Source organism: Neodiprion fabricii, chromosome 7, assembly GCF_021155785.1.
Source record: "Neodiprion fabricii isolate iyNeoFabr1 chromosome 7, iyNeoFabr1.1, whole genome shotgun sequence".
In the NCBI taxonomy this organism is placed as follows: domain Eukaryota; kingdom Metazoa; phylum Arthropoda; class Insecta; order Hymenoptera; family Diprionidae; genus Neodiprion; species Neodiprion fabricii.
This window is the reverse complement of record NC_060245.1, coordinates 16818768-16838006: the sequence shown is the minus strand read 5'-3', so window position 1 is coordinate 16838006 and position 19239 is coordinate 16818768. Positions and strand designations below refer to the sequence as shown.

Below are 19239 nucleotides of genomic sequence, written 5' to 3'. Positions count from 1 at the left end.
AAACGTGTTTGAGCTCGCTGGTCATGAATCTGATTACAAAATTGTAAGACTCTGAATTACGAAAATGTTTCAGCTAATTTTACAAAAATCACTTTCACCAAGTTTTTTCTATCCCTGGTAACGTAACTGATCTGAAAACATCGAATAATTCGAACATAAAATTCTATACGGCGGATGAGAACATGTTCGAAACTTGTGATGCGTTCAAAAATTAGGTTTGCAAGGATTTTAGATTTGTCGAAACGAAAATTACTATAAAAAAGACAGTTGATAAGGTCTAAAACTTTTTCAGATTTCGAAAAAATTATTACTACATGTTTTTTCTCAATTTTTGGTCTAAGCACATCAGTTTGACTATTTTTTCACACTACCGACATAAAATGTTTAATCTGCGACGAAGGATCTTGTTTGACATTTTTTACGGCGTGATCAGTTTGCGTGTTGGGTGAGTCGAAAGAGCATGTTTGCACAAATTCTATAAATAAATTTGTTCGCACTTTAACCGCGTTGGGTTGAAAGAAATATTTTGAACACCCTACTCGCCATTACACACTATATAATAAATTTTCATACTTGATTAACAAGTTATCCTCCACTTTGAAGTGAAGTAAAACAAGTGTCATTCGATTTTTAAAAGAAAACGAATACATGTGTCAAATATAAAGAGTCCAAGGGACGTAGGAAACATGAATACGTTCGTCATTAGCTCTCTCATGATTGTTTTTAACCCTTCGACCAATAGCGATAAGTATTCTTAACCACCAAGTTTAAATCTACTTGTTGTACATTTAAAGAACTTTGCAGCATATTTCTTTGCAGTTTTTTGCTATTTCCGATATTTGACACAAGTTTTTAGGGTGGCTGATTGGGAATCTGAAATGGGATTTTAAAAATTCAAGATGGCGGATTCAATATGGCGGACGAATATTTCAAATTTCATCGAATCCGGAGAAAAAAAAACACTGACTAGGGGTTTTCGCGGTTGCTGATTACGAATCTGAAATCGGATTTTGAAAATTCATTACGGCGAATCCAATCAGTGACCCCGAAAACCCCTGCATAGAGTCTTCTGACCGTATTCGATGAAATTTGAAATTTTCGTCCGCCATATTGATTCCACCATCTTGAATATTTGAAACCTGATTTAAGACTCGCAATCGATGACCCCAAAAATCACAGAATACTATCCGGTTATAGAAATTGGCTGAGCAGAATAACGTGTGCGTAAAAGGGTTAAACTGTAACTCGCTGTCTTGCATGCGGCATGCGATTGGCGGGCCTGTCGAATATTTCAATTAATTCATGCGAAAAGACAATTTCCGAACCATCAACTGATTGCGTATATAGGTGACGGTTGGGGGATGGAGGGGGGTTGGGATCTGGCTTGCGCTGCACTTGTAATCGGACCCATCGGACAGAAACCGTCGCTTCGCTGCCAAATCAATTTATCCATCTGCTGATCCAATTTTTTTTCTCATCTTCCTTCACATCTAAGAATGTATCGGGTGTACAGTCCGGTCAAATCATCGTCAAATGTGAAGAATTACGAAGTAAATACTAAAAGAGTGCAATTTAAGTCTTCAAGTTTTTGGTTCGTAGATATGACCGTAAAGTTCAAGACTTATTGATCAACGTAACGAAGAGAAAAGCAAACTTGATAAGCAATAAATTAAGATTTTGGTTATTATTCGATGTATAAAATCAAACTTTATTTATTTAAATATAAACTCACGCGGAATTTATTTATTTTTTTTTTCTCTGACCCGTACTCAATTATTATTTTTTAATAAAAGTGATTTAAATGCAAGACTGAAGTTTGTTTAACTGTTATTTTTAATCAATGTTTGAGAAAGTAGGTAATTTTTCTTATAATCCGAAATATAGTTCTGGTTTCTACGATAGCAAACTCCATTCGATGAAACTGTTATTTCTTTTATTAGTAGCGTGGAAGAAATCAAAATTTGGTATCTAGAAACCAGACTCAAAATTTGTCAAGATTCGTTTTGTTCGTGATTGTTAATTACCGATAAATTATTCGAATCTGCATTTTTATTGAGCCTTAAATTGGTCAAAAAGAACTTGTAAAATCGATACACAGTTTTGATGCAATAAACTATAGAGTTTCTTTTCAAAGAATATTTCATTTACTCAAAATCGATGTCAGGAAATTTATGTGGGATTGATTTACGAAAAAATGAAACTTAACTGTTGCAATTTTTAATTGCTTTTTAAATCAAGATCACAGTTTCCGTAATTCGTATTCAAAACTTTTTGCTTGGACTTTACGCCTGATACACTCTTAAATAAGATAGAACGATCAAAAATATGACGAATTGCATGTTTTGATCCAGAGGTTTTCTAAATAATGATGACTACGCCGATTAACTTTTGTATTTTCATTTTTTAAATTTTCATGTAATTATATTTTTCATTTCAGTGAATTAGTGAAACACAATTATACGAACAATTAAATAAGCAATGGTGAAGTGGAATTGAACGATTCTATTAAATTTCTCGCTATTTCAAAGCAGTTAGAAGCGAAAAGTCTCAACCGAAGATCTTGCGTTTATAATTTCAGTTTCTCATTTTGTAGCATTTCTCGAAAAATCGACATATATTACAAATTTTCTAAATTGATAACCACTGAAATTCTCCTAGAACAAACAAGCAAATAAATATTGAGTTTAAACCGTACAACCTCTTTAAATCTCAACTTAACATTCAAATCTCTCGGCTGTTTTTCAACCTGACTTCCTGAAATAAAAAGAGACCGGCATGAGGTTGATGTCTGAAAAGTTTTAATCGGGTCAAATGTTCTCCTTGAATTCTGAAGCGCGGAATGACCGCGCAGAAATTCTTTGCACATTTTAATACCGAAAGGACTGCAGCGATGCGGGGAGGGTGGCTGCATTATATTCTCTATTTTATACCGCAGTATGCTGGCTGTTTTTCTGTCTCGTGTTCATCTCGCGTGACTCGGACTCGGAGCGACTTAATTTTAAGCACTCATTTTTAAGACCCTAATTGGCGGTACGATGAAAATCTTTATTTGCATTTAATGTGCTTAGAAAAATTGAAGAATATTGCACGGCCGAAAAATTTGTTCAATTTATTGAATTTCAATGTCGAAGAAAGTTATTTGCAATTTCGACAAGCGCCAACAATCAAATATTCCATTTCTCATGGCGTAGATTTTTTCAATCATTCTCAAATTGTTGGACCAAACTCGAAACATCGACGTGAAATTTTACGTAATACGATCTGTTCATACATGATCGATGTTTTGTTTTGCTCGAGAATTAGCGACATCGATATTTGAAATCACAACAACGATCGATCAACTTGGAATTTGAACAAAAACGAGTCATTTCGTTGTCAAACAATAATCATCGATTTTTTTTATGCCCATATGTAATAGCTTCATTTTAATTCTATCAAGCAAATCTTCGTTATTTACGAAAATAAGAGTTTATCATTTTGTGAAGAGATTATTCGGTTAGAAATATTCTAAACGGTTTTTATTAAAATAAATAAGTTGGGATTTTTTCTACCACTTGTTCAAAATGGATAAATTAAGCTGACCTATATTTACATGCATATTATATAACATGATAAACAAGGCACTGTAGATGATGCCAGAATTATTAATTCGCCATCAGCACACGTCTGGGCAAGTTATTATTAGCGCGGAGATTATAAAAGACGATAATAAATTTCCAGAATTGGTTTTTCGCTTGTATGAATCGCTCGAGTATAACCCTCGAATAGTATATTTTTATAATACAGGCTTTATAGCTACCGTAGAAGGAAGATTTATGAACGTTTATAAACTCGTCCGAAGGTTTAAACAGGCCAAGTACAAGCTGGACGGGTGTCTTTAAGGTGCTGTAAGAACCGCGTAAAAAGAAAAAAGCATGCTTTTTAAGGATGAAAATATCCTCAACTCTTCAACGAGTATTTAACACAGGGCACGAAAAATAATTTAAAATAAGGTCTCATTCACTTTGCTGATCAAACATCGTGTGACTGTTTGCCTTAAAAAAATTTTTAATTTATTTGCGTGCTGCGATGATTTTTCCAGGAGTGGAATAAATTTTCCTTGAAAACTCTAGAGTCAACTGGTACGTCGAATTTTATTTTAAACTTCTAAACGAACGAAAAATCTTGGCTGAGATTTATTCGATTTTACTCAACGCAACGAAAATTTTTCAACAGTAGTTGCTGCACAGCGTCTTTAATTGTTTTTTACCTCAGCCGAAAAATACATTTCTAGATACAAAATGAAAATCAATTATCTCGCTGTTACCTGAAAATCTAGGATGCCTTATATTCTTCACGATCGTGGTCACTCGTATTATATTTTCTCGTGACTATGGCGATAATTTGGTGCAACAATAAATTGATGTCAAGCGAACCTTGTTTAACTGAAAAAAAATGTGGGGCTGGCAATTGTAATCATACCGAATAGTTACTTGTTCAATGTTTTGTTGTAATTCCAACAATATTTGAACCGTTGTTGTAAAGATATCCATTTTACCGGAACGTTCTGGTAAATATACGAAATGCAAAACTTTCTCGTAGCAGCGGGATGTTTAAATAACGATAGCTCACAAATTCGTTGAAATAATTTTGGAATTTTTCATAATTTACATCAGTATCGGTTCAACGTTGAAAATAAGGATTGTGAAAAACAGTTTTCTGGATAAAATTGGGTACGACAGAGTCTAATAAAACGAATATACTTGATTTTTTCACAATTTCAAAGCAATTTGAAATGAATAATTAATATTCAAACTTGCAAGTTCATAATTGAAGTAATTTTAATTTTTTATCTTCAGGAAAATCGTCGAAGCTTTGATTATACGTTGATTTGATAAATAACTGATGTACACGGTATAACTATATCTTAATGAAATTAATAACAAAGTATTGATTTTGTATTCAAGAAGCTCCTTAACAATGTATAATAATTATACGGGTCTCGAGGACGCTTTGCGATGTGATGAATTAGTCGATGAAAAAAATATTCACGAAACTGGTTTGGTGTATAAATTTTTCAGATTTCAAGATCGCAGTGTATAATTGTAACTTTTTTTGTTTACTACCAAAAATATGGCGATGAAAATGTGAAAAATGTAATAAAATTTACTGATTCGCATTAAAACTTGGTACGAGTTTTCTCTCACGATAATTACTCACAAAAAATGTATCGAGAATTCTTTTCAGCTGTACATCGACGATATTTATATTTCGATTCGAAATTTCCGGAAAAATATTTTGCCGGGTAATGCGGCTGGGAAAATTGTTAAGAAAAAATTCGATCAGAACTTTGAGCCCAACTTTCAATACTCAGGTGTAAAATTGCATTACTTCGATTCCCACGTGGATTACGACTAGTATGAATAATTCAAGCGTTAGAAAACTTCTAACAATAATTCATAACATTTTTCATATCCTGAATATATTTTGCTTTTATAGTCCACAATTAATATCGACGATGGATTATCTGATTCAAAAGTTACGAAAAGAAAAAAAAAGCGTTTCTCAAAATGAAACAACATCGAGAAAATTCAATCAACACAAGCTACGATATCAACAATTAGAGAATAGATTTTATAATTGGAAGGTTTGAAGTTATGAGACTGATGTTTTCGATTTGATTATAATGTTTTGGGCTCTTTTTTCATCGTAGAAATCTCCAGAAATCTTCTGAGAAAAAGTTTGCAAACAATTATTTTCGGACCGAATAACAACAGGTCTGTGTAAGTATGGTACAACGGATGTTTGTCAATAATTACATTTGTTCGTTATAAATATTATACTACATAATGCGAGATTTGTCGAATGGTTGTCAGAAAATTTATGGAGATCTGATCGATGAGCGAAATGAGCCACAAACAATCAGATCAGAGATAAATTTTATTTATTCGAACTTGTTCGTGGTAGTTTATGTGATTAGGGGTGTTGTTTAAATCATCTTCGGTATGATTGGGCCAAATGACGTTGCTGGAGATATAGCTCACAATCAGTCAAAATAGGTCTGAATTAAAAGTATTCGGGACATGGCTGCATTTTTGTCTACAACGGTTCTCGACCCGGAGGAACTTCAATTTGAGTTCATTTTTGAGTCGCATAACCGAAGTTTCGAGAAAGCGTCAAAATTTGATATTTTTTGCGTTTTCCTCAAAAACTGCTCTCGATGGGTGAAAAATGATTTGACCATTGTGCAGAGTGGAGAATTCTACATCGAATTATGCCCTCACACATCGAGAACGGAGCTGGATTTGACAAATTAAGAAAGAAGAAATCATGTCACCAAAATTCCCCAAATGCCGTCGATAAATAGAATTTCTTTCTTCTTAATTATTAAATTATCTCACAAAAATTCCCCAAATGCCGTCGATAAATAGAATTTCTTTCTTCTTAATTATTAAATTATCTCACAAAAATTCCCCAAATGCCGTCGATAAGTAGAATTTCTTTTTTCCTAATTTGTTAATCTGACACCGCTTCGGACATGTCAGGACATGTAATGTCGAATTTTCCGCTTTGCACGATGGTAGTGTGATTTTTCATCTAACGATATCAGTTTTTCACGAAAACGCCAACAAAAAACATCAAATTATGCTGTTTTCTCGAAACTCCGACTATGCAGCTGAAAAATGACTTCAGATTTGAATTCCTGACGGTTGGAATTCCCTATGCTCAAAAATGCAGCCATATTCCTAGTATTCATAATTCAGACCTATATTGACTGGACTAATTTTGCGATGAACGATATCTCCTATTTTCTTAATTACTGATTCTGCAGACTCATCCTTTATGAAAAGAAGTATCAGGATGATAGTGATTAACCGATCAATTTACCAGAGCGATTGTTCGGTCGGTTTTGTCCTCGACGGCGGTACGAACGCTGGAAGGAGTTGGCGATTCCGTCATTATCTATTGAATCCGCATCCGTAAATAAAGGTGTAGATCAAGCAGGGCTCTGCACCATGAGCGTCTGTCATTAGGAACATTTTCAAGTCTCGCGGCAGCAGCGTAAAATCTGCACGAACCACAAGTCGATTGGCCTTCGTCTTGGTCGTCGTTCAATCTCGCCCCAAGTATTCCTCCCTAAAATCGGACTCGAATAAACTACCCCAACTTGATTCAGATCCCGAACTTTCGGATAGTTTGAGCCAACTTTTGCCCCGCGTATTCATTTCCGTTCCAGGTTAATTACTTTGTGTTTATTTCGTGCAGCGTCCGCCGGAAGTTTTACAAACCGTTCAACTTTTCACATCGATTCATTTAGATCGTCGTCGTCGAGTTTTTCTGTTTTACACCGAGATAAATTTTTTAGCTGCGGTCACCGTTCTTGTAAAGTTTCTTCTAACTATTCTGATTCTTGGTCATAACCGAAAAATATCGTTCCGTATTATTTTTTTATGTAATCACCATAAGTTATAGGTATTAGGTACTATGTTTCTTTTATGACTGTTGCGACAATTTGAAGCTTATTGAACAACGAAGTGCTCTTAAGGCTTTAACGTCTGGAAAAAAATTTAGTAAGCTGAATAAATTATTAAACTGTAATTAGCAGAAAATGTAGTACTAAGAACTCTAATCACGCTAAGACGGTTACTAGTTGTACCAAATTTTCACGTAGTAGCAACAATATTGTGACGATATCTGTTTTGCTAAAACTTTCCAGTAACTTTGCGAAAATGAAATTTCTCTCAGTGAAAAGTTCGGTGTATAGTAAGAATTTAGATATACGCTTGAATGTGACTGACACTTGTTTTCAGTATTTTGATTAATCCACTGGTATTTGCATATTTAGATTCGTTTCCTCGTCTGTCGTTTCGTGCGTAATGTAACCGTGAATTAATGCATCGTGTCGAGCAGAAGGGATGCTTTTTTACGAGGAACCAAATTTCTCCGAGATAAAATACAGTCGATATGAGTGATGTACAAACGAAAGCGAAAGAATCACACACGGGGATTGCCGCACAGGAATTTGTGACGTGCCTCGCGAGAGATCGGATGTGTACTGAACCAGCACCACCAGCTGCCAGAATTATTACAGGCAAACTCGAAGGTACACGTTACGAAACTCTCGCGCATGTCTGACTCTACTTGACTCTCACCACTGTTTCTCTTCCGTCAACGCGCCCTCAAGATCAGAAATCCTTCAGCCCTGGAGGACGACCCGTTACTGGGATTGTCACTTTGCAATGCGTCATCTGGTGGAAATAAATCAAACCAATGCAACCAGCCTGACAGCTGACCGTGTTTTTTCGCATTTGTACAGTAGAATAGGTATGTTGTTCGTTATGTTACATTAATTTATGTGACGTGAGGAATTTGATAGCGCAAGAATTACGACTTACCTCCATTAAGATTAAAAACTTAGGTTATGTGGTAATAAAATGGCGCCGAAAACCAGACTCTGATGTCACGAGGACACTTTTCAATAGTTACGTAAACGGCGCAGGTTTGCTTATCTTTGAAATGCGAATGGAGAAGAAAATTAAGCATCCTTCGCGCGAAGAGGATGTAACAGTGAGTCCTTACCGACCGCGTTGAATATCACTTATTTTGATTATCATCGGAGCATAGGCATTACGGTGATCTGAAAATACCCCAGATTATTAAAAAGAATATCGTTTCAGCAGCAATGACGCCATAAAATGTATTCTTACTGTTGAATTACCACTTGTTGCAGAAATATATTTCCTAGAGTTGTTTTCATGTAAAACCAAAAAATTTTCCTACACCTTTATTCGGTATTGCATTTAGAATCGCTCTGACTATGGCATTTTTTTGCATCAGTGATGCGTTGGCTTTGATAAAAGTCGAAAGAAGTGTACGTTTTACTCAATCGGTAAGGACTGACTATCGCATCCTCTTAAGGTACTTTAAGCATGATTTCACGTGTGACTTGTATTCGAGGGAATCGGGATAATTTTTATTCAAAAAGTCGAATGGATTTGACATTTTTCGTAAAATCATCGATGACGTTAGACGATCTCTAGAGATCTCTATGACTAACAATACGAGTATAAAGGCAAAAAATTGAAAGCGAATGTAAAATTTTGGAATTCTGAACGTTCGGCTTACAATTATTTTTTTTTTTAAATTGTTTGTATTTTAAGTGTGCGTTGTTCGAATTGCTTCTATAAAGCATAACATTTTATTTCGTCTTGGTGAATTATTTTCATTTCATTTACATTTACCGCAAAAAAATAGTTATAAAGATGCAAATAAGATTAAGATATTCCAAAATTAGGCGCCTTTCATGTAAAAAAACTGAAAGCTTTCAGATTAAAATGTTAAATTACAGATGAAAGTTGGGAAATGTGAAGCACGTATTTTTGTTTAAGGTTCTTAAGTATCCAGTCTAAAAAGAATTCCACTGTCCGAAAGTTTACACGTTTCTATATCAATAAAATATTGAATTACATAACCTTCTTTCCGATATGAATTGTATAAAAAATTCAAATGCGTAAATCATTCTGTTCGCATCTTAGTACGTAATAAAATTTAAGATATTAATATTCCAGTAAATCCAAAATTTTGACCCTGGAATATTATTTGCAAACAATTGGTGGATCGATCCATGTGTAAAAATTAATTACGTGGGTTACAGCATCGCGCGTAAAACCTTCTAGATCACCCAATCATATGCCTTCGATGTCAATTTTTTTGTCGCCTCAATTTATCCTGATAAAACACTCGTGGGATTTCGGGTTACAATTTAAAGTGGAAGGAGAATCATGCATTTTTTTACGTCTTTACTTTTTACGGCACTAAATGAATTCGACAATGAAGGATGATGCGAGTGAAAATCAAATTACCAAAAGCACGACTCTAGAACAATTCCAGGGATCCGGTATTCATCGAATTCGGAATTTTAGGAGGAACAATTGCCAGTTAAGCCACTCAAGTCGTTGAATTTCATCGTAAATTTGATCAAGGTGGCACGAATAGTTTCGCAGATACTTCGGAAATGGTCAAGTCTTGCGTTCTGCTAACAAGACTGAAACTTCAACCGGATCCTGCGCCAAGTTTCGAAACGTATTTAAGGTAAGTGCATCGGTTATTGAACCCTTTCTCAAATATTGACCCTTTTTGACCGTATCCGTTTGACCCTAAGTTCTAAAACCACCGAAAAATAAATTTCCAGTGTCTCCCGTTCCAGCAATCGGTTTCAGTCATCCAGAAATTTACAATTTCTTCCGTCAATTTATAATTTTGGTAAACAAAAGGGTCAATAATTGGGTTTAAACGTGTCAAAAACCGGTACACCTCCCTTACAGCAGAATATCAACTCGACACCGGAACATGAATCATTTACCGCGTAGTTTCGAATTATAATTTCTTGCCAATATCGATAACATAAAAATTTGACATGCATTTTTGTACACGTAACTCTTGAAAATGAATTTTTTTCCCACGGCAGAGTTGCGGCTAACTTGAGTGCATTCGGTAAATAATTTCCTCACATGTGTTCAACTCGGTATGTTGACCCGAGTACCCATAGAATGCTTCGTGGTGAACTAGCAAAGCTTGAATTTCCATCTCTTGTGTGTTAGCCGAAGTGAATGCAGACAGGCAGGTACGCCATAGGCATAGAGACGACGTCGTAATTGGATTGCTGGGCTTGCAAAGTACTGAGTGTATTGTGCAATTGAACCCATATTCGGCATAGCTGCGGCCGCATGACTGCACTCGAGCATCTGTATTCTTTTGACAAACCCAGTGTAGTATCAGAGATGATCAAAACAAAAAAAGAGTATCATTTCCATTGAAGGTTGCATGACCGATTGAGTAGAGGAGAAAACTTAGTCTTGTGTAATGTTCTACCCTTACCGATCGAGAAAACTCGCCATTTTTCTTCCTATATTAAACGAGAAGGGTGAGTTTGCTCGGTCGGTAAGGGTAGGACTGCCACACGACCTTAAGACAAAAAGAAAATGATCAAATAAATTCCAATCGAAAAAATGTAAAAAGTGAATTTCAGATTTCCTGACTGAATTAAGGAAGTTGGTGTGCCAAAAATTGATATTTTTTATAAATTTTATCACTAGACAGTCGTGAATTGAGTATTTACCAAATTATCGTGTTCGTAAGCCACTAAGATCTCTTTCAAAATGCGGAAACATTAAATACTGGAACCGCAAACAAAGGCTTGAATATTGATGCCCTGTTTGAAACCACTTAAAAATGGTTAAAAATTTCGTAGATTTGATTTCACTCTACGATGGCTTATTTCAATCCGGCGATCATTTTCTACAAATTCAACATAATACTTTTTTATCATGTTGAATTGACTTGTGCTGGAAGAAAAAACCTGTTTCAGTTTCATCGATATCTTATAAGCTTGTATTTACTCATTGAGTATATATTATTTTGGTGCTTTTGAAGGGATTTTCGTGACTTAGGAATAAAATAATTTGATAAAAACCTGATGTACGTCTATGTCGTAGCAAAATTAATAAACAGTAAATATCTATTTGGGCCATCAAACCTACTCAATTTCTGATAAACTTCCGAAGAAAACCGTATCCTCGGTATAAAAATTAATCGAAAGTTGTGAATTTTGATTGTAATAGTTAAATAATTATTAACCTAAGGTGGGTCAGACTATCGTACGTATTTTTTTATTACCAAATGCGTATAATTTGTTTAGTTTGAATTAAAAAATTGGCTTGTTCTATTCTTCAATGGATTTTTGACAACACTAACCAATTTCAACCTTATACAATAGTTTATTATACATTCAATTTGTGAGTTATGTTTTTGGGATTAAAAAAAAAAAATAAAGGAAAATATAAATATAGCCTTTGGAATTGTTGCTTCGTTTTTTGTGGATTCGTGATAGACATAAAATCTGGAGTACCGAATAGAAGCACATGAATTTCATGGTCGAAAGGGTTAACGGGAGAAGAAGACCCCAGAGATCGAGAGGCAGAGCCGAATCCTGATGATCATTTGCCACGAAATTCCCATCGGGGACGCAGATACGAAACTCAGGGGTAAATTGGCGGTTCTGATTGCGAGACCGGTCGATGATCGTGAGTCTGTGCAAGGGAAATATATAGGTATGCAAAGCAGAGGATCCTTGGAAACAAGAACGTATCGAGAAGCGTCACGCGAGGAAACTTGGTAAGGATGAGTCCTCGACCGACCCTTTTAAGCCGAAGCTTAGGAAGAGACAAAAAAAACCGTTTAAAAAATTTCCCCAAATTTTTTATTTCCCATGAAAATTAACCGATTTGCGCGATTTTTTTTTCCACGGTTAAAATACGCCAATCGGTACGGATTTTTTTTTTATGTCAAATCAAATCACTCGCGAAGAACAGAAAATAAATTTTTGAACGTTTGTTTTTATTTTTTTACCATTGTTTCCAACGGTTTTCTCGAAACGTGGTTTTTCAAAACGGCGTACATTCGCAAAGAAAGAGTTCTCAATCTATCCTTCTGAAAATTTGGACACGAGACTCTTCATGCCGTTATTTATCTTGTCTTGGAAACTTTTTTTTTTTTTTTTTGAAATCTTGATATTTTTTTTTAACGAAAAACAGTCGAAAAAATTGACTAAATTCGATACTTCTTGTTGTAACCGCGGGGATTCTGTCAATTTTGTTAAAAGAGAAAAAAAGAAATACCTCCATAGCAAGATGGCGACTTTAAAACCGATCAATCATGTTTTTACAAATTTTGTTTTAGATAATATTTACGGCCACAATCGTGTATACACCGTGAGGTCTCTTTTTTTTTTCGACGTCATTTTCAACCTTATGAAACAAATGTAAAGAAAATAAAAATAAACGTTTGAAAATTAATTTTTTTGTTCTTCACGAGTGCTTTGATTTGACATAAAAAAAAAAAAAAAAAATCAGTTACTCTTCGACCCTTTACACGAAAAGACTGCACTTCTACCGTGTAATAGAAATGAATTTAAGTGAATTCCGAATAACCAAAATTGAAATTTTTTCCAGTACACATTCTACTGTAATCTTTATCTTGTAGGAAGGACACGTTTAATACATTTTTCATAGTCATTTCAAAAAATCATCCTCAAAGTAATTTCATCGAAATTTCCCTGTAATCATTTTGAAGGTTGTAATGATGAAACCCTTTTCCACATTATGTTGATATCTTATCTCTTGTTAGTTGAATTTACTCGGATTCTTATCACATTCATTCACTATCATTCGTGTAAAAAATATTGTTGACAATTTTTCAAGAGGTTTCTCCGTTTTTTACCGAATCCACAAAGAGAGGAGATTATCAATTCGTCACATGATACGTTTTTTTTTAACGCCTGTTCGCGTATAAATCCTTAACGGATGGACCGATTTTGTTGATTACTTTTTTATCTTAAAGAGCTTCATCCCTGGTGGTCCCACGAATTTTCAAAATGATACTGGTCCATTAATAACCAGTTTTAGAAAGTCCAAATTTTCATCCCACCATAATTTTTTCGATAATTTTCACTAACAATTAAAAAAACAAAAAATTAAATAGAAAAGGAAGGAAGTTGAAGGACTATTATTTTATCTGGTGCTGAAATAGCTGACTTGTCGGTAAGTCACAGAATCGTACGTTTTTCCTTTGCCGAAACTTTAAACTTGATCACCTCGAGACATTTTTTTTTGTTTGCAATAATTTGAAAATCGGTTTACACGATTACTCAAAAACTGTTTTACCGATCAAGCTCATATTTGGCGCACGTTTTTATGATACTTATATCTAATCAACGAGCCTAAGATCGAAAAAAAATGATCGAAATGAACATGATTTTCGCTGGGTCAAAGTTTCAAATTTTTTCCAAAACAATTAACTTTTTTGTTCTACAGTCTCTCCTTTAGCCAATATTATTATTTTTCCAATATTATTGGTTCACCAAGTCACTACATGCACATAATAATAAATTTTTTGCACAGACCGTTTCAGATAATAATCCTAGGAGGTGGTGAAGTGTACAGGTTATACATCCGCCATTATTCACTTTTCTCAAGCGAGAAAAATCGTTTTGAAAACTAGAATTATCTAATAAAAAGTGCCTACGACCCTGAAAAGATATATACATTCCTTGCCCTTTAAAAAAAAAACGTGAAATTCAACTAAGATTTGGCGTTTTATTGGGAGTGACCGCCTTAATTGCCAACTTGAGCTTTATACACTTTATGGATATGTATGCAAATCTTTGCCGATAACATCTGAACATGGTAAGTCGAGTTCTTGAGACTTGTTATTACGTCTAATTTCTTAACGATCGGTATCGACTTACGTTTACAAGTATTTGGTATACTACCTCACTTACGAATGAGTTATTCTCGAGGGGAAATACGAAGGTGAAAAAAATGTCGTATTCAGAGTATAGATTGAAATTACACAAAGACGTAGATCAGCGTCAGAGATTTTGAGCAAATTTACCGATTTCCAGATATTTTATAAAATATCATCCCGGTATTTTTCGTCTTAATATTGAAAATAAAGCTCTGAATTCAGGAAGCTTACGAGTTGCGGAGCCCAATTTTTACGTACATCGTGAATTTAATAAGCCAATAGAAAGAAGGACTAATGCACGTAGCAGGGCGAATTAAAAGAGAACCTAAATTCATAGAAAAAGTTTCAAAGCTCCGTAGTAAATCTATATTACGATACAAAATTGAGGGGGTTGAAGAAAAAACGGTGTAAGTAACAAATTTGATAAATCCGATCTAAGCCTGGATTCGTACAATTGAAAAACTGCCCTTTTTCAGAATAATAATCTTCGTTTGTGCCAGTTTGTGGGGAACCATAGTTACGATTAAAAACAGTTGCATTTTGAACTCTTAAACAAACCTTAGTTATAATTCAAATTACGAGAGGATAGGAAATAATTTAATAAAAGTTCTCTTATTATCAACTATTACAACTAATCATATCGAATACTTCAAGTGAATTTATGAAAATCGGGCAACATAATTTCGTCGTTTCGACTACCTCAATGACAGAGAATCGTGACAAAAGAAACTTGTTGAGAAAATTTTACGAGCCTAAAATCCCCACGAATCGCTTATATTTTTCGTGATTAAAAAATAAACGTCTTCCCAGAGAACATGTTTCAAAAAATATTTCAAACGAGGTTCGAGTTTTATTTCACGTTCACACGGTCACTTTTTAAAATTTGACCCAACGCAATTTTAATCTTGATGCGTAAAATTTATGTAAATTGTACAAAGATCCAGCAACAAAACGAGGTATATATTGAAATTCCAATCTGTAAATTTTTTGCTGTGCGAATTCCTAGCGAAAAAAAGAACAAAAATAAATAAAAATAAAAATAAAAAACAAGGAAGAGAAAGAATAAAATATGAGTGAACTTTATGCGTCGAACGGCAAACAAACGTTTGTTAACACCGCAATTTTGCCATCCCCGAAACGGTTAAGTGAACTTATAGAGGTAATTATCCCGCTCTAGTGTCCCTGATGTTTACGGTAAATGGAAGAGAACACGCCTCGCTAGAAGTCATGCTCGTTCACCTCTGGTAGGCAATTTTCCGCATGATGTATCGCCAATATTGCATTAGGCCTCTAGTTACGCGTATGTAGCCGGGACATTTTATGTCCATCCGGTTAACCTCGACCCTGATCTCTTGGAATTTGTCTCATGTTTCTGTTTCTCCCCAGGATTAATCACTACGTAAATATGGCGCATAGAGATTACGATTACAAAGATCACGAGTCGGTTGAAGGGATTAAAATTTAGTCAGAGAGATCGCAAAAGATATCAAAGCACAATTTCGTAGATTAAAATGAATGCAAGGGATTTGAAAAGTTTTAAAATTCATAAAGATTGTGAGAAGTTTGCAAGGATTACAACGGATTACATTTATCACAAAATGTCTGTAAATATTGTAAGGGGTTGGAAAGTAAAAAAAATATTACCAGGACCTTGGGAATTGCAAAGATGACGTGAAAAATTAAAATGTATTACAGAAGATTACAAGGGATTGGAAAGGTTGTGAAAATCATAAAAATTACAAGAATTGAAGAAATTGCGAGGGATTGCAACAAATTGCAAAGATGGCGTGTAGAATACAAAGTGATTGTAGAAAATTACAAGAGATTACAAGGGATTACAAAGGCTACGTATAATTACATGATAAAGTTGCAGGGATTTTAAACGTTACAAATTAAGATAACGTGAAAAATATATACATATTTTTAGAAATTACAAGTGATTACAATGGATTAAGAAGATTACAAGAGATGCCAGAGATAAGGGAAGAAAATTCTCTCATATGTTTCTCCATGTTGGTTTTTTTATGGATCTGTTTTCTGTACGTAAATTGTTCAACCCAGCACCGAGAAGAGAGTATTGTTAGGTATATATTTATAATTTCTGTCATATAAATCAAACCTAATTATCGAGCGTTAGTCGATTACGTATAAAATGGCTCAATTTCAACTTATCCTAATCTGACATCAGTAAATTTATTCCTACAATTTTACACACAGCTTTCCGATGTACGATTAAAAATATTTCAATTAAATTCGATTATACGATTTCTCCGACAGCCCGTAAGTAAATAATTTTTATGTGGAAGAATCATCGACTTTAACAATTGGCAAGGAAAAAAAAAATATGTGCTTGTAAAGTAAAATAACTTTTATCAACATAACCTATGAGATGTAAGCTCTGAAAAACTTTTCCCGTTTTCAATCGACAATTATGTTTTTTTTTATCTTCGTATAATTCTTTACTGGCTGATAAAGAAATAATGCATTAGAATTTGACAGAAAATCTGTGTATAATTAAATTTTCAACTTGATATTCAACATAAAATTTTAGTTTCAATTGAAGTCGGAGTTGTAAAGTACGCATAATTATTACGTCAATACAGCAGCAAAAACAAAAAAAAATAATTGTGAAATTGACGGTTCTCAGTGGTATAATAAATAAACGAATATACATACATGTGTGAATATATGTGAACAGATGATTTACGCGTTTATACTCACGTGGGCGTATTTCACCATAAGTAGGAGATTTTTTTGAGCGAAATCTTTTTTCAGTGCCAAAATAACGTCGGGATTGTTCATTTTAACGGGTGATCACTTTTCACGGAGTGTGGTGTGAAAAATCATGCAGTGTTACGGTGTTCCAGTGTGTGACGACAAGCTCTTTAAGATACCGCGACTTCCTTTCAACTGAGATAATTCCTGCTACGCAGTGATTCTTGTATGTACGTGACGTGAACAACGGCATCAACCGACAGGCATCCTGTACGCAGGCATACAGCAGGCAAATATGCGTATCGAATGAAGTGTATGTGGAAGAAAAATTATTATTTCATTGAAGACAAACTATACTGCTGATACATATGTATGAAATTTGAAAGACGCATCATTTCGCGTAGTAGGACTTTATCGGCAGAATTTCACACGAAGTCAGTCAGAAACTTATCAGGCTGAACGACCGACTGCGCAGGCGCAGCATGGCTAAATTCTATTGGTCGTCGAAACCAGGGGAGCCAACTTACTCTAAACGAGACCATAAGGTGTTTAAATTATTCGTTATAACGAGCCGTAGTAATCATCAGTCATCAGTCTGTTGACGATAAAAATTTTCCAAGCCTTTTCGAACTGCTATTTCAACTATTTGAGATCTACATGGCTCGAAAAAATTCGCATCACCTACGTAACCTAGTTAAATCTTGAGGTGGCCCACCTGCAAGAAAAGATGATGAAACTCGAGCATTCAATTTGTACTTCAGACGAGCTTTGAAACTGAAGTCAATGAATTTAAATATCAGAAAGCAACATAGCAAACATTTATATAAGCCACATATTTCAATTTATTAATTAAACCGGGTATTAATTTATTTTAGAGTAATATTTTACGATTCTTGTATAATTTTTTACTTCCTAAAAAATGTATTGTTAATCCAATTTTAATAAATTCTGGCTGATTTCGTTCGATAAATTTTTTTTAAAATCATGATAACTTTGAAATAGAAATTAGGTAAATAAATACCTCGAAACTTTAACAATACAGTCATCTATATATAAGAAATTATTGTTGACAGATGATGTTATTCTGCAATTGCATTGGGATTCATTTAAAGTTTTTAACAATCAATTCTTTTTGAAATATTTTACCTAGTGAATCCGAATTTCACTTTTGGAACTCAAATATTTGATCTTTATCCTTTGCTTTACAGAACCGTACGTACTAAAAGAGGTTTGTCAACTTGATGAAGTGTTGCGGTTTGTTAATTTGATTAAATATCGTTTCGCTTGGCGCGGTAAAACTAACAATGTGCGTTTTCTTTTTTTGCGGGCTGTCTTTTTTGCCATTTTCGTAACGACGCCGGTCGTCTTCTTATATCGATATCAAAGGCTGCGTCGCTGATCGCATCGATAATTCAAATTGATTGATTGAGGTTCAGACGAGGTTCTGACAATGACGGAGGTTGCCTCTTGCGGTGGTACTTTACACACCGTATGTATAGGTATACATATACAGCTGTTTAGCATCGGGATCGGCGAACTTCTAGAAGCTAATACATAAGCTCGCTGCACGGCTTGTCTTATCACTTACAAAATTATCCGTCGTCACTCGCCGCAGCTTGCGGTAAATTTATGGCAGCGTCATTCCCCACGCGATATTATGCATGCCCGTCGAAATTACAATACAAGAGCCATAGCCGTGAGCAAAATTATTTAAGAAATGCCGGACTTGTCGTCCACCCCCTTCAATTTGGCTGATTTTTCATGGGCATGTTACCCACCTAGAGAGTAGTGAAAAGCCAAAATATTAGCACCAAAGCGCAAAAATTTATTGGCTGAGCCAGAGCCACTTTTCATTTTTTTTTTTTTTTCTTGAATTTGGGTATTTTGGATATTTCCTACTAAGTGGGTGAAAATCGGTCTCCTAGTGTGAGATTGACCAAGGAATACGAATATGGCCACAGATTTTGACCTATGGCAAAGACCTAAAGAAATATTAGCCAAAAATGTCCCAAATCATGGGGAAATGATAGAATTTTTTTTTTTTTTTTGACCAACCGAAACAGCCATTTTGTAGAGAAAGAACCAATGAATCCAATGAGCACAGAGGTCCAGATTTTTAGAAGGAACCTAGTTGAATTTTTATGGTAAAATATCGATGTATTCACGACATATGAGCAGAAAACTGAATATCGAATGTACGGATATTTTTTCACCCAAATTGAGGTTGTGCACCACCGAGTA

At 34.7% G+C, this 19239-nt stretch overlaps 2 protein-coding genes across 5 annotated transcripts in view; both read right to left on the bottom strand.

Moving 5' to 3' along the window:
- LOC124186073 overlaps nt 1–17167 on the bottom strand; it is a 32590-nt gene extending 15423 nt beyond the window's left edge. Inside the window, exons 1-2 of one of the 4 annotated variants that reach the window (XM_046577441.1) lie at nt 7701–8027; nt 6868–7317 (exon numbers count right to left, since the gene is read on the bottom strand). In XM_046577441.1, coding sequence (XP_046433397.1) covers nt 6868–6939 — 72 coding nt within the window. In that variant the 5' untranslated portion in view covers nt 6940–7317; nt 7701–8027. Of the gene's footprint in view, nt 1–6867; nt 8028–17004 lie in introns of those variants that run through there. The other 3 variants (XM_046577440.1, XM_046577438.1, XM_046577439.1) reach the window with 3 other exon arrangements.
- Nucleotides 1332–19239, bottom strand: part of LOC124186069 — a 102450-nt gene continuing 84542 nt past the window's right edge. Inside the window, exon 15 of the mRNA XM_046577433.1 lies at nt 1332–1557. The gene's annotated coding sequence lies outside the window, so the exon portion shown is untranslated. The remainder of the gene's footprint in view (nt 1558–19239) is intronic.